Consider the following 16,600-nt stretch of genomic DNA (forward strand, 5'->3'; position numbering starts at 1 on the left):
ATGATAGGTACATGGTTTCCAAAAATGCTTTATGTGAAGAATGTTGTGCAAGAAAAATTAAAATAACTCTTCTATTATGTATAAAAAAAATCGTAGAATTTCAATATTAATTTAGAAAAAGGTATAAGAAAAGTACTTTAATGAGTTTTAAATGTGAAATGCTTTTTAGCTCCTCACAAAAGCATTTTTAAGAAACTGCAATTTGTCATTTTTTTCACATTTCTTGATTGTGATGCATTTGCAGTAAAAGAATCTTCTTTAATAACGTAGGTTATAGTAAAAAGAAAAAAAACTCCTTTTTATTTGACAAAAAAATCTTTAAAGACAAAAAAGTTATTGAAGTTTGAATTTTTTATTAAAGCATTTAATTACAAATTATGGATAAATTATGAGTTTATATCTTAACCTGTCAATCAAATTAAAGGATTGTAGGAATAAATGAGGGGTGGGGATTTACGAACATGAGCAATTTTTAAGGTCATGTTTCTTAAGTATACAAAAAGAAAAACTGAATATTTATTTTCAGTGAGGGAATATTGACATATAATTATTTTTTTGTACTCCTAATGGTTGTTTCCCAAATTTGGAAAACGCAGTTTTTTTGAAACGCCTATATTGAATGAAATTAAATACAAGAAAAATTCTCAAATTTCTAAGTAAATAATATATATTACATTTCTTTTTCTTAGGTTATTGTAATTTTTTTCAGAAGGGGAGGGGACAAAATAAATTTAACATCAATTGTTTAATTTTCAAGACCCTAATTTTTTGTCTAAAACACGAAAAAGGATGAACTTAGTAGCATTGGCATTTAATTAAGGAAAGCTTTATTCGGAAATTGGTTTTGGATATTTTAACTCTATGTTTCATGTCTGTCTGTCCGTCAAAAGATAGATACTTTAGCAAATACAGAACTTATTGTGTTTTGCTGAGTTGTTATCCAATTTAACTAAGTAGTCGGGTCGATGCTAATATATTGTTAGGTATTCCAATGATGCTTTGTAATATGCTTATTTATTACGGTTTTGGTCATAATATGAAAGTTTCTTATCTATCATAAAGCACAAACAAAGGAATTTTTAAGTATGAAAATAAGAAATTAGCATATTAAATTAGAAACAAGAATAAAAACGTGCAAAGCAAAAATACTTTACTTACATTACTGACAAACAAACCGACCAAAAGATCTGACTGACAAAATATCACAAAATTTATACGAACTTTTGAAAATAAGATTAAAATGATTGTTACAGAATTTAAGAGCAGAAAGAAATTGAACTTAAAATGGAAAGAACAAAACGAACTAATTTCAATTGGCATTAAAGCTATCCACTATTGATGTACAAACGGATATTACAATAATGTAGAAAAATTTTGGCCAAACAACTAATAAAGAAATATGGGTAGGGGAGGTAAGATTCACTTAATATGTTTTTATCTATGAGACAAGGAACAGAATATGCGTTAATTTTAGATTATTATCCACGATAAGATAAGGGATAAGACAATGAATCACAAATTAATGCACTGCACCGGCTCCTTGGAAATAACAAAAACTAATCTTACAAGAATTCATTTTAATTTCCACGGAAATCTGTCTATAATATGATGCGATAAATAACTATTATATGTAGGTAGAGTAGCTGCACTATCATAGATTTCGTTTTTATTAAAAGTCAGGCATCCAACCTCACGAATAAGAAATTAATTTTGATGTAAATTGGCCCAGGGAGGGAGCGGACATTGAACTGTAAATTGCACTGGCACACAAAGTTTTACCATTTATCTCCAAAGCTTTGGATAATTTTGATAAATGATTTGTTAGTTTAACTTTGCAATGTACAAAACTTACCAACCAACAGTTCTAATACAAAATAATTCTAAAACAACAGAGGGGGGAATTTGTTAACTATCATTGGGTAGGTACATAAATCTATCCCTTAAGATCCCTGAAATTGACCAGACATACACTCACACATATACACACATACATACACAAACCAATACACACACACACACACATAACTTTATTAGTCATTTACTATGATTACATGCATATTAAATAAAGAGTTTCAACATAGGCATGTGGAAGTGGGGTGTAGTTAGTTGTCTAAAACCCCCTTATATAAAAAAATATTTCACCTCTAAAAGGAATCACACCCCCTGGCGTATCCCCACAGCTTTTTAAGAACTTGTATACCATTGCAATTTACCCTTAAAAAAAGGATTATAATCTATCTAAAGTTATTTTAATTGCAAAAAACAATGCTAAAGATACAATTAATATCTTTATAAGTTTTTAAAAATTAATTTCAATGTTTCTTAAGGGACAAGACAGTGGACGATAAATTTTGATGTGTATTAAAATTTTTCATAGAAAGGTTTGCATACTGCTAGTTTGTACAACCAAAGATTAAAAAAAAATATATTATTCAACGAATGAGAGAATGTGTTTCTAAAGAGAAATAATTTACAGTAAACTATCCCAGGGAGGGAGTGGACATTTGGCTGATTATTACACTAGTCCCCAAAGTTTTATAATAAAGTTATCATAACTTAACAACTTTGGAACTTTTATTGAATCTTGATTGGTTGGTTCATTAAGTTGAGTGTCTAAACGTTTCAACCACTAATTGTAATCTACAGAAGGGGTGATTTTTTGAATTATCATTGGAAATGTAAATCAATTTGTCGGACATCGTCTACTCCCTTTAGATCCTTGATAATATCAATTTAACCTAGGAGGTACGTGAAAAATACACGCGCTTTTAAGACAGATTTACGGAACTAAAAGACAGACAAACCATAATTTTGGAGAATTTTTGCACAAAAGAATGTTGTACATAACCGTAAGATAAATAAAATTCGTGTTTCATGTTAATTTTAGATAAACAAACAATCAGGCGGCAAATCTTAACTTTTTCAGGAAGTAAGGACATTCATATTTTATTTTTGCTTAAAAAAAAAAAAAATGTTTAGAAATATAACTGTATCGTGGCATAGGATACACTTACTTAGGATATTCTTCCATTTTATAATAGAGATGATTTGCTCATTAAAATGTTTCAGGAATCATGTAAAAGTGTAAAATAGACATGCATAAAATCATCATTGAATTGATTGGAGGGTTCTAACATACCTAAATTTAACCATCAGTACAGACGTACATAACTACCCCAAATGTATGAAAGCTTCGCTCTGATAACAATTCTTTTACTTGAAATTTTATATTTTTTGCCAACATTCTAAAGACAATTTTGAGGCTGCTTCATCTTACCCCTTGATTTGCAAAAACATATTTCTAAAATTTTGCAACGTAGACTGAGAGATTTTTTTGCAAGTTTGAAAAAGAATAAAAATTTTCACAGATTTTCTATTGGTGAATTGTTTTTATTTATTGTATACAAGTGGCTTCCCTTATTTTTATGAAAGGGTAAGACGCACTACTCAATAAAAAAAGCCTAAAACCTTGGCAGAACCAGTATTTAGACATATATTCCTAGATTCCAATCGGTCTAACAGTGAGCGAGATCTTAAGATTCATCCGGACTGATAGACAGACGAACATTATTCTACTTTTTTAATCCTATGAACTACTTCTTATTATTACTTAAGAAAATCTCTTGATTTAAGCCCAATCCAAAACGGTTTTTTCTTGGAACTGGACTGTAGTGTAAAGGTCTAAAATAGCTATCTCATTGCTTTCCCAATTAGTTTTTACATATATTAAACTAATTAACTTTAGATAAGTGAAAAGGCATTTTGACTCATGTAGATTTTTTAACAATAGACTTAAACTAAATTTACATCATGGCAATACATTTTTTCTCGAATCATTTAATTTAGTATTTTTTGCCAGCAGCGCCCCATCCTTTTAGGGGCATATCAAATGGAAGCGATAGGGTAAATCCCCCAACAACTATGTAAATTGTAATCATATATAAGCAAGTCTTTCTGGTTATCCTATAAATTAGATGTTTAATAGATATAAGATAGTTGACGAAGCCCAATCTGTACCACTTTTGCACCAGTTTTGATTCATGTGACGTAATAAAAATGGGGGATTCTCCATCTCTTTTTTTAGGGGTTTTCTTTTCCACTTCTCCTCTTATCTCCCTCATTTTATGACGTCACAGGAATCAAAAGTGGTGCAAAAGTGGTACAGATTGGGCTTCGTCAAGATTGTTTTAGTCAAAAGTAATCTACTATAAATAAATAATATGAATTTTAGATTAATCTGCAGTCTACTCTTCCTCCAAAAACTGAAGTTAATTTGTTATGTAAGGCTTAGGAAATCTTTTAACTGGCTAGCCTAAGAAATTTAATAAGATTTGGCCCAATATAAAAATAGATAGATAGATATCTGTCTTTGTTTAGGTAAATTGTAATTTATTTTGGTTTCTCCCAAGTACATATAAACAGGACGTACTGAGTATAGCTTTTTTACGGAGTTCATTTTTTTCAACCAATTTTATCATTTTTTACAAGATGTGTCAAAACATCCTAAACCTTCGCCTTTTTATATTTGTAATTCTAATTTGTTCTTTAACGATGTTGATTATTTTTTTTGCAGCACAATTTATTGTAAAATGAGCTATTAAAATATTTAACCACTTCTTATCTATTTACAAAATTTAGCTTCATTGTATTGTAACCCGTTAATAACGCTCTCAGAAACCTGTAAATATATAATCGCCTTGCCCCCATTATATCATACACAAATATGGGGTTTAGGGTCATTTTTAGTTGCAATATCACAACAAAGTTGTCTTTAGTTGTCTTATTTGTATAGCTTATAATTGTGTTGTTATACAAGTATAAATATCTGGAAACCAATACTGTAAGGGTTGCTTTTGGTTCGTGTGTATGCGCGCGTGCGTTTGTTTGTGTGTGCGTGTGTGGACCGTGCTTGAAAAATGGTCCGTCTAAAACAAAACTCATTTTGATATACCTCAGTTTGAGCTTAGATTCCGGCCGGCAAAGATAGGCATTTAACGTGTGTTAGTTGCTTTTTTAAAGTGAATATAATAAGTCAAAGTATATTGAATTGAAATGAAGTTAAATTAATAAATAACCAATAACAAAGTTGTGATAACAAAGTAATGTAAATTCATAAACTAAAAATATCAAAAGTATTCACACAATGATTTATGTGATAAAGGATTTTTTACTTAAATTAATCATTTAAAATCAATATAGCGGCGTAGATAATTTACAATTAATTATAACTTGTCTATCATTAACGTTTTATTGCTTTTATATTCACTAGCGGCTACGAAAATAGCCTCTAGGGGCTTTGCCCCATGAGGTAGTTTTAAAAAAATATAAAAAAATTCGGGTGCTGCGAACCATACTCCCCCCCCCCCCAATTCTTTTAAATTACATTTTTTTTTGGGGGGGGGGGGCTGTCACCAAAGGACCAATAGGTATATACCCTGAAGAGTAGAATCCGATCGGTTCAGTGGTTACCGAGATCTTAAGCTTCAGACGGACGGTCGGATGGACGGACAGACAGACATCAAGCTACTTTGTATTATTGATCATGCTTTCTTTATATATCAGTTGATTCGACCTTACCTTCTAGGGGATTTCTGTTTTTTAGAGAGTCCCTTACAATAGCCTAAAACCATCCTAATTCTAATATATCGTTCAAGACGTCCCGGAGATTTTTTTTCGACTGTTCAACGAAAGTTAAAAAAGATAGTTGAAACTTTAATGTATTTTTAACGGATTGATGAATACTTATTTATCTCATCGTATTATAGACAGACGGATATTAAAAGTAAAAATTTCTGAGATTATTTCATTATTATTTCAGAGATTATTTCAAAGTGAAAAATTTTCTGTAATACGATGTAATACATTTTTCATTATGGCTAAAAACCGTTTCTATCCCAGCTGGATCAGTAATATTTGACATAATATTATTTGACATAAATTCATTTCACATAAAACATTTGGCATAAAATCACTTCACATATAAAGGTACATTTGACATAAAAACATTTGCCATAAAGGTACACTTCACATAAAAACGTTTCACATAAAGATACATTTGACATAAAGGTACATATGATATAAAGGTACATTTGACATAAAGGTACGTTTGACATAAAGGTAAACTTGGCATAAAGGTACATTTGACATAAAGGTACATATGATATAAAGGTACATTTGACATAAAGGTACGTTTGACATAAAGGTACACTTGGCATAAAGGTAAACTTGGCATAAAGGTACATTTGACATAAAGGTACATATGATATAAAGGTACATTTGACATAAAGGTACGTTTGACATAAAGGTACACTTGGCATAAAGGTACATTTGACATAAAGGTACACTTGGCATAAAACGTTTCACATAAAGATACATTTCAAAGTGTACCTGAGGTAGTCATTTTTTTCCCCGAGCATGGCAACCGGTGAACAGAATCTCAGTTCTGCACCACAAGCCTTGCACGACTGAAGTTCCCATGTCTATACAGTCATATTTATATGAAAATATTTTTAGAAGATTTTTGAATTTTTTTTTTGAAGATTTTCACCAAGGTAATTTTGCTTTCTTTTAATAATAAATAAAAATTTCTAAAATCTTCAAAAAAAAATTCAAAAATCTTCTAAAAATATTTTCATATAAATATGACTGTATAGACATGAGAACTTCAGTCGTGCAAGGCTTGTGGTGCAGAACTGAGATTCTGTTTACCAGTTGCCATGCTCGGGGAAAAAATTAATACTAGGAAATAAATGAGATACCAGGGAAAAAAATGACTACCTCAGGGAGAAAAAAAGAATATTTACATCCACTTTTTAAGGGGTTATTTATATGGGAATGTACCTTTATGTCAAATGTACCTTTATGTCAAGTGTACCTTTATGTGAGATGTACATTTATGTCAAATGTACCTTTATGTCAAGTGTACCTTTATGTTAAATGTACCTTTATGTCAAGTGTACCTTTATGTGAAATGTACCTTTATGTCAAGTGTACCTTTATGTGAAATGTACCTTTATGCCAAATGTACCTTTATGTGAAATGATTTTATGTAAAACGTTTTTATGTCAAATGTACCTTTATGTCAAATGAGTTTATGTCAAATGATGCTTTATGTGAAACGTTTTATGTGAAATGAATTTATGTGAAGTGATATTATGTCAAATATTACTGATCCTCCCAGCGGCCATTAATCAGTTCGAAGTCATACTGGAAATATATTACTTAAATTACTTGAGCTAAATACCAAATTGTCATCACTAGTGATTTATGTACGATACCTGCAAAGTTTCTTCAGTCTTCTTATGATAATTTAAAATATATCAAATGTTGTTAGCTTTTTATTTATATGTAGTTTCGCTACTTAGTGACACAATTGTCCTGTTAAAAAACAAACCATAGCGACTATTAGTCTAGAGAATTAGTATTCTAAAAATCAAATGGCCTAAAACCATCCTGGGAACTATGGGAAGCTACTCTAAAATGAGAAACTCAATCGGTTCAGTAGTTATCGAAATCTTAAGCTACAGACAAAAAATCTTACTACTTAGGTAATATATAGCATACTTAAAAATATGAGGTTCTACGTAAAATTTTTAAATTCACTTCTACTGAAGAAAAAACCTTTTACAGTAATTGAGATTTAATGTTTTTATGGAGTTGTATAATTCTCAGAGATGGTGATGATTGTATAGCGAAACAATTACGTTAAAAATATAAAACAAAAAATAAAGCAGTAAGCTATAATACAGATCAGATTAAAAGTAATTTAATAATCATGATCAGTAAATCCTATTATAAAAAGAAAAAAGTCTTTATCGTTTGTAGCTTAAGAATACGATAACTACTGAATCGATTGAGTACTACATTTTATAGAATTCTTTATAGGTTCTAAGATGGTTTTGGTCTATATTAATTTAAGATTTAAGTCTTGGATGGTTTTGGGCAATTTTCGGCCGCTAGTATGAAATAAAGTGACAAATATAATAGCAATGAAAGTAAATATTGTATTTTCGAATAAATAATTTTGAGGATCGGACAGTAAGAGTCAAAATATTCATTTTCTTTATATGTATTTTCTTTTTTTATTTGTTTGTTTTTAGAAAACAATTATCTACCCCATAATATATAAATTTACCCTTAAATTTAAAAGTTATGTTTATGGCCTACTTTAAAATCAAGGTACTTCATACTTGCAGGTACAAATTTAGGAAATTTAATTGTAATAATAATATGCAGAGGTCTAAAAGGATGGCCAATATAAATTGTTGTACATTGATACACAAAATTACTCTCTCTGTAGAATAGATTACAATTAGTGGTTGAAACGTTTGAACACTCAACTTAGTAAACCAACCAATGAAAACTCAAGGAAAGTCCTCAAACTTGTTGAGCCAGCGAATCAGAAAACGTTAGTTTATCAAAGTCTAAGTATCAAGGATATTAAACATCAGGTTTGCTTCTTAATTAGATTCTTACTGTATAAACTATGTAAATCTTCGAATATTCCACATTTTGCGTCTTGGACTGTAAATTATACTAGTACCAAAAGTTATAACCACGTTATCTTATTCATGGGCTAAAAATGTGAGTAGTTTGATTGTTTGAGTCTAAACTAATAGCGTCCAAACGTTTTAAACCAATAAATCTAATCTACGGAGGGGATCTTTTTACAGTATCTTTCAGAAAAAATCTTCTAACTTTTATTTCTACTTTATTTGGAACCAATTTACATTTAAAGTTTTCATTATTTTTATGGCCTGTATGTAAAACTTTAAAAGATAAAAAGAGCTCTAAAAACAAACAATAAGTAAAAGATACCGAAATTTGTTAAGAATTAAAGCACATACATACATGGAAAACCAGGACAATTATGTGTATGTATTTGGATAGCGCATGAAGAATGATAATTTAGATATACTTTATAAGTTACATTATATTATTATTGCTTTAATTTTTCTCATGTTATTTAAAGATAAATAAAATATCAGACTTATTTCCTATATAATCAAGCAAAAAAACAAATCTTTTTTCATTAACACATGTATACAGACATACACAATACCATACAACGCAAGCCCCAACTGACATACGGCAGGCCTGCGTACTTACAGATATTCGCTGCCTTCTAAACATAAGAAAAATAACGAATTTCAAAAATTTAAAATTTTCTGTGTATTTTCTAAAATTTATCTTATTTAATAATCCTATTAAAATTTATGGATAGGGAAAAAGAATCTAAATAATAATAATAAAACCTTCTAAACAAGGACTATAATATCTGTAAGCACGCAGCATTGACAAGTAAACATATGCTATTGTCAATTTGCCTTTGAGCTAGTATTATAAAACTTTATTATATCATAATAAATCTTTTGTGGTTCCAATTTATGTAATTTTGAAGTGCAATCGAAGATCCTGATTTTATAGCTGGATAGTATTTTGTTTCTTATATACTTATCTTAATAATATAACAGGGTATCTTTGGCTTTACTGCTGGATTTGCGTTACAGTGTTTTTTTTTATAGGTCTAGGGAAGGTTTATAATTCGCTAAAGTGCCCCTAGATTCATCTAGTGGCGCAGCCGTAGTTTTTAAAAAATTTTAGTAAATATTTTCAATATTCGTCCCTGTACAAAATTATACTAGAATCTGTATGTTGCGTGATGTTTAATTGAAATCGGTTTCTAATTAGGATTTCAAACTTCAAGGCAATTTAACACACATTCCAGTATTGCTTCGAAACCGATTAATATTAACTGGATTACAACTGATAGATTATCGTTGTATTGGTCCTGGGCAAGTTTTAGACTATTATACGTGGAGATAAATACATTCTATGTCCATAAAATAAGGACAACCCATCCACCCTAAAAAACGATATGAAATTGCTAAAATTTATTAAATGATGTTATAATTGCAACTTTCAGATAATTGTTGAAATGATTATGTGAAAAGAAAAAATTAACTACATATAAATATATCAGTTATCTATGTACAATAGATAATAGTGATTATATATAAAAAATAGTGTTTGTTAGAAAAAAATCTACAGAGAAAAAAAATTAAAATGGATGACAGAAAAAGTCCAGTCCACGTTTACCAGGGATAATCAATGTTTATTTACCAGATTCGTACACCTTGTACCTTAATAATTATGTTGATAAATAGCACAAAAATAATAAGAAAATAACATTTTTGATGGTTAAAGAGTATAAATAAAGTGAGTTTAAGAAAATTTTGTAAAATGTCAATTAGTTAATTTTCATTAACTGCATCAAAAATTTAGGGTGGGGGCATCTTATTACAACACACAGTTTGGACGTCCATAAAAAAAGATCGTGCAATCAATGGGCGTTTAACCCTATGATCATGCACTTTATTAGCAAGAGCTACACCAAATTTTATTACGGACAATAAAAGCTCTCCTGACAAGCATTCCGATATCATTTTACAAAGTTACATATGATAATACAAGCTGTACAAATCTTGTAACTAAACATTGATTCTTAAACTAGGAAATTGCCGAAACTCCAACACAATCTTCTAGTAGAAAGAAACAAAAACCAAAAGGTAAAAAACAAAACTAATATAGATTAATTTTCAATTTGCTTTGAATGAGATAGTGACCCAACCCTCTATTAATCCAAATAAAAAGTAATCTTGTTAAAAAGAAACATAAGGGCTTATAATGATTAAACAGTTGAATACACCTTAGGAATTGTATACTGATGGCAGGCCAAGTTTGAAATCGATAGGGCAATTCTAACATGCCTAAATTGACGTTTAGAGCTATCCGGGAGTACTTACTAATTACAGATGTATAGACGATTGGACCGACCCTAAATGCATAAGGGATTTTAAAAAGTCTTCAATAGTTATTTATCGTATAGTATCGTAGAAGGCTTTCAATTGCTATAAAAATGAAAAAAAGGTGTATAATAAACAGTGAACAGAGGTCCAAACATCATCAATTGGAAAGTTCCCAAGATTAATTAAATTAGCCCAGAAAGGCTTAAAGGCGTAACCTATCTGTATATATGGAATAAAAAGTTAGGTAGCTTTTAACAAATACAGGGAGAAGTCAATGGTAGATAATTTATACTTTAATATAATAAAAAAGGTCTAGGTGTGTTAACGAAATCTTCTTGCTAAAAATAAAGATGTAAATGATTTATCTTTCAATGATCTATCCCTTAATTTAATAGTTTTGTGACCCCCCAATATTGATACTTTACACTAGATACAGAACAAACTACTTTTATATACCAGTAGATTTTAATGTAAATCTGTCTTTGGAAACTTATAATTTAAGAATGATATTTCTCTCAATATGCCTTCACAGGAGTGTTATCCTTGAGGGGGTGTAACAGAAGGGGAAAGCAGATCTGTCCAATTTCAAATTTTTTGGGGGTGTTGACTGTTGACACCCATCTACACTCCCCTCTTGTACGCTCTTACAAGAGAAAAATTCACAATTAAAATATCAAGAACAGCTAAAAAGTCAGACGGACAAAGGTATCTAAAAAGTAGATTCACTCACCACCAAAAAAGTCCAGAAGCTTATTTTATAAAAAATGTAAAATAAAGAATTTCCATTAATATTTCTATCTTACCTAGCTTTTAAGAGTCTTTTTGATTTTAGTGTTTGTACTTGTTTTGTTTACTATTTAACATTATTTTTGATTTTCTAAAGAATTATATTTGGTCAAATATTGTCCAAAAAGTATGACAAGGAAAAAAACTTTTCATATTTATAGGTTTCTAACTGTCAATTTAAATAGTTAGTAAGTGGAAATAAAAAATGACTTAATTTTATTTTGAGGATCTACACCAGTCTTTTGTCTGTCTGTTGGTCTGTTTGGTAGTTTGTATATTTTTGAATAAAGTTTTACTTTATTTCTGTGATTTGTATGTTCTTGATTATACTTTAAATCCTTCCTTGCTTACCAAACGTGAATAAAAGATTTGATGATTGTTTCCACTTTATCATATTTTCGGCGTACGGACAGACAAACATACCATATTAAGTAGAGGTGCTATGAAAAAAATCACTTGTAATTGCTGCCCACTTTATCATAATTCTATTTTTTAGCCCGGTCACGAGTAAATCATTATACTAATTTTACTTTAATTTTTACTTGAAATAAAAGAATAGGCAAGTAAACAAAAAAAACTTATTCTTAGTAATAGTAAATTAAATTATAGTACAATAACTTTTTTTTATATACACGAAGATTTTAATATTAAGCAAAAAAAATTAGTAATTGAAATAATGTTTGCACTCTCTAATAAGATTTAATTAAGGTGCTACGTGCATCTTAAGGTTATAATTATCTTTAATTAAATTTTGTATTTGAATCGTAATTCAAATTTATTTAAATTTTTAATAAAAGATAGCTTTAAACGAATACTATATATAGGTAGTAGAGGCTTCGCCCCTAAGGGCCTCTGGGGGCACTTGAGGAGGGGGAGTTGAATAAAAAACTTTTTTTTGGGGGGGGAGGGCAATTTTTTTTCTAGGAGCGAATTCTCTTGAAAGGATGGTGGTACCCTCTCCCAAAAATTATAAACCTTCCCGGGATCTATGAGAAACTACCCTGGTAAGGAGAACCCGATCGGTTCAGTTATAAGCGTGATCCTATAGTAAAAACAAAAAAAAACTGACAGACAGACAGACATAATAGGGTAATTACCCCCCCCAAGCAAATTTTACCCCCGGGGTAAAAATTTTGGGGGGGGTAAAAAAAATTTGCGGCGCGCTTCGCGCGCCATTTTACCCCCCCCAAACACGAATTACCCCCCCCCTAAAAATTTTTACCCCCTCCAAAATAAAAAGCTTGGACGCCCCTGCAGACAGACATCGTTCTACTTTGTATTGTAGATATATTTACTTAAAATTGGCATTTACTTTTTTTTTGCTGCGCGAATTATGCTAGTTTCATAAATAATTTAACTTTAGAGCTTTTTGCATATCGCTTACCCAGCTGAAATTAGCTTGCCTGTAATTAGTTGATTGCTTCTAATGAAGGTCATTTATTTTTCTCCTCATTTACAGGGAGGAAAGGGATAATAACACGGTCAAATATTGATCTACAACCCTTCATTCCCTACAATATTATCCGTCTTCTAAATGGAGAATTTCAATAACAATTAAGGAAGATATATTTATTATTTCTTTACCTTTTCATGTATCCATGGGTTATTTAGTTTAATGCTTAACACATAACATGTACATATAATTATTAATGTGTAAAAAGTCCAAAATTAGAAAATTAAAGACTATGATAAATTATATTATGCAATATTTTTTTATTTCTTACTCCTAACACGGAACACAGGAATATAATAAATTAAAATTACTGTATATTTGTTCGATACCATTACATGTTTAGTCTATTAATTAAACGATATCTTCTATTTTACCGTTGAAGTCTTTAATAGAAATGAAAACTACAAAATCAACACAGAAAAAGATCTAAGTTAATTTTGGATGAAAATGTACAAATAGAGAAAATCAATATTTTATTATGGGGATAGGATAATTTAAGAGTTTAGTAAAGAATTGATTCATAATTTGCTTATTCTTTCAAGCTTACCAAAAAGTAAGTTTTAATACGAATTTCTGTAGTCTTATATTTTTCATTTCAAAATTTTAGATACTAATTATTAATTTTAATTTTAGTTGCGATGGTTGAGGCGCTGCAAGAATTTTGGCAAATGAAGGAAACCAATCTACATATTATCATTAACCTTTATCAGTAGCGCAATTTACAATGTTTAAATAGCCATTTTCATTATGATTTTTTTCTGTGAGTCTGAAAAGTTTTATTTGGGAAAGACTTTAGTTGAGAATATTCCCTGAACAATTGATAACAATTCAAAATACTAAAAAAAAATTGATTTAATCTGCATCTTTCTAAGATAGGCATCTGAAATTTCTTTTGAATATTCCCCAAAACAATAGACATCTACTCTTTAACTCTCTTTATCCGACTCGCTGTTTTTTTTGTATTACTAAGAATGTTGCCATCCGTTTTATCATATAATTGACCTTTTGGATCAACTGCAGTTGACGGTAAAATATTCCTGGTAACGAATATTTCCAAAAATCTATGAATTTTAAAGGCTGCTAGCTGCCAAACGGCCGAACGTACAGAAATATTCGTTACCAGGAATATTTTACCGTGAACTGCAGTTGATCCGACCTTTTAATATTATACATCGATCTTTGATATTCTAATTAATATGGCACAAGATCACATTATCAACATGTGAAAATCGATATATTATTACTTGGATGTTGCACCAGATTTTCATTTACTCTAAAATATTCACCTTTTAATCCATCCCCTTTCCTCCTATTGTATAAACGAATTGACCAATAAATGAGGTCCATATTTGCACCCTGAACTGACGTATAATTTTCCACGTTTTATGTAGAATTTTTAAATATAGATAGACTGATACTATAGTTAGATAAATAGAAAGATAGCGATAGATAGGTAGATAGACAAATTAAACTTAGCTTTTATTAGCGAAGCTAATTCTTTAATTTTTGTCTGCCCGTCCGATACTCCGTAACGCTAGTCGGGATGCTATTTGAGATGCTTAAATATATTTGTAGAGTTTCAATATTAATGAAAATTTATAATTTACTTAATCTGTTCTTAAAATCACGTTGCCCTTATATCTATTTCTGATTTTTTTGCTTTGTTACTTATGGATGTTGTCATTCTTGTTAGAATTAATGGTTGAATCTAACACATTAAGGAAAATAACCCGGCTCAAATCCTAAACACTAGGTAATAATAATCTTAAACTCTGTAATTTCCTCACTTTTCAACTATAATACAAAGATGATTAGGATCATAAGTAGCGAAAATATTATGTGATTGTCTACCCCCCCCCCCCCCTTTAATGGATCTGAAAAGTCCGGTCTTTACCTTTTTTCATCCCCTGAACAAAACCCTGTTCACTTAAAGGATTGTATATTTCTTCAAATTTATATCAGTACTCCTACATATTTTAAATCTGTCAAATCTTTTTATAAAAGAAGTAGGATCTCTCTCTGTCTCAATGTCTGTTTGTGCGTACCAAACTGTACCCATTTTACGACAAAGATTAAATCATCCTTGTTTTAATGAAGATAATGATATATATAAAGACACAATTTTATGATACTTTGGGTGGCATTTGATTATTTTGGGTTTAATCATTAACTACTTCCTTTATGACAGCATTTTTGTGAGTTACAGTGTAATTATTTCCAGATATATTATACCCTTATGACACGGAGCATTTCCTCTCAGGGAGGGAGGGGACATTGGGCTGTTTACTATACTAGAACCCAAAGTTTTCTTGTTTATTAATTTAACAACTTTGAGAACTTTTATTGTATTTTGTTGATTGGTTGAGTGTCAACCACTAGTGTAATCTACAGAAGGGGCAAGTTTGTGTATCATCATTGGGGATCTACATCTATTAATCGGCTATAGTTTTTTATTATGTTTCTTTCCCTGCTACAATTATTTCATCTCTACATTAGAGCAGACAAAAGAGTAATAACTGTCCGTATGAAGATGGGTGATACAACTGAGACGGAAAGGCAATAAGTGAGGGGACAATGGATTAAAAACCAAACTGGTGCCCAAAGTTTTATCAACTGTACTCTTATTCGTTGGCTTAATTGGCTTTTGTTGAAACTCTTATAGTATACAAAATTAAATAATTACATTTTTTATGATAAATTAATTCATAAATCAAACATTAAATTCTTTATTTCATGAAATATAACCAAAAATACTTGAATATTTTAAAAGGGCTAAAACGAAATATTTTAAAATTCTTTATTTTGAGAATTAATGACTCTTCATGAGTATCAGGGAAATGGGGATAGGACAATGGAAGATAAATTTATCTCTAGTGTGACATTATATACACTTGAAGCTTTTTTGGCAGGTGAAGGAAATGTTATTTCATGATCAATTGTCTCATCCCTTTATCCCTAATAAATGTCCATATTAAAGTTCATATAGTAAAATTGACCTTGTCGAAAAAAAATACGTTACACTGTCAGAAAAAATATTGAACAAAATTATTCAAAACAAAATCAGTTGGATGTGCGTCTATGTCCCGTAAGCTCCCATTATTGGGAAGGTTTTGACCTATTTTATGGTTGTTGTTAAAGAGGTTGAAGGTACTTTTAAAGAAATTTTCTAAGATATCCTATATGCATTTCATTTGATTTTTACATGAAAAAAGTTTCATTTTTTTTCTCAGTTGTATTTTAACATTTTATTAAAATTCTTATAAAAAGCTTTTCATAGGACATAAGAGCACAATTTGAAATGTAAAATTTGTAAATTTTTTACAGTGAAATAGTTGAAGAATGAATGACTGTATTTATTAGTACATGCGTGGGAGTAGGGGTGAAGTATCTTCTTAATAACAAAATTACCGAATCAAATTCATTAACCTCAGCTAGGATGGACAAGAAATCAGGAATCATAAGGGGTAAGACAGTAGACGATAAATTGATATACAATAAAAAAGTCTCTAGGGGACTAGGTGTCGCTTCGGGTACTAGACTTCTCTCCACGCAC

The 16,600-nt window shown here is 30.1% G+C and overlaps 1 protein-coding gene across 1 annotated transcript in view; it reads left to right on the forward strand.

Moving 5' to 3' along the window:
- The first annotated feature begins 9,930 nt into the window (after positions 1-9,930).
- LOC145319269 (protein limb expression 1 homolog) overlaps positions 9,931-16,600 on the forward strand; it is a 31,745-nt gene continuing 25,075 nt past the window's right edge. Inside the window, exons 1-3 of the mRNA XM_080161292.1 lie at positions 9,931-10,099; positions 10,512-10,568; positions 13,681-13,719. Of these exons, the coding sequence (XP_080017418.1) occupies positions 10,066-10,099; positions 10,512-10,568; positions 13,681-13,719 (130 nt within the window). The 5' untranslated portion in view covers positions 9,931-10,065. The remainder of the gene's footprint in view (positions 10,100-10,511; positions 10,569-13,680; positions 13,720-16,600) is intronic.

Source organism: Acartia tonsa, chromosome 1, assembly GCF_053477335.1.
Source record: "Acartia tonsa isolate MP-2025a chromosome 1, ASM5347733v1, whole genome shotgun sequence".
NCBI lineage: Eukaryota > Metazoa > Arthropoda > Copepoda > Calanoida > Acartiidae > Acartia > Acartia tonsa.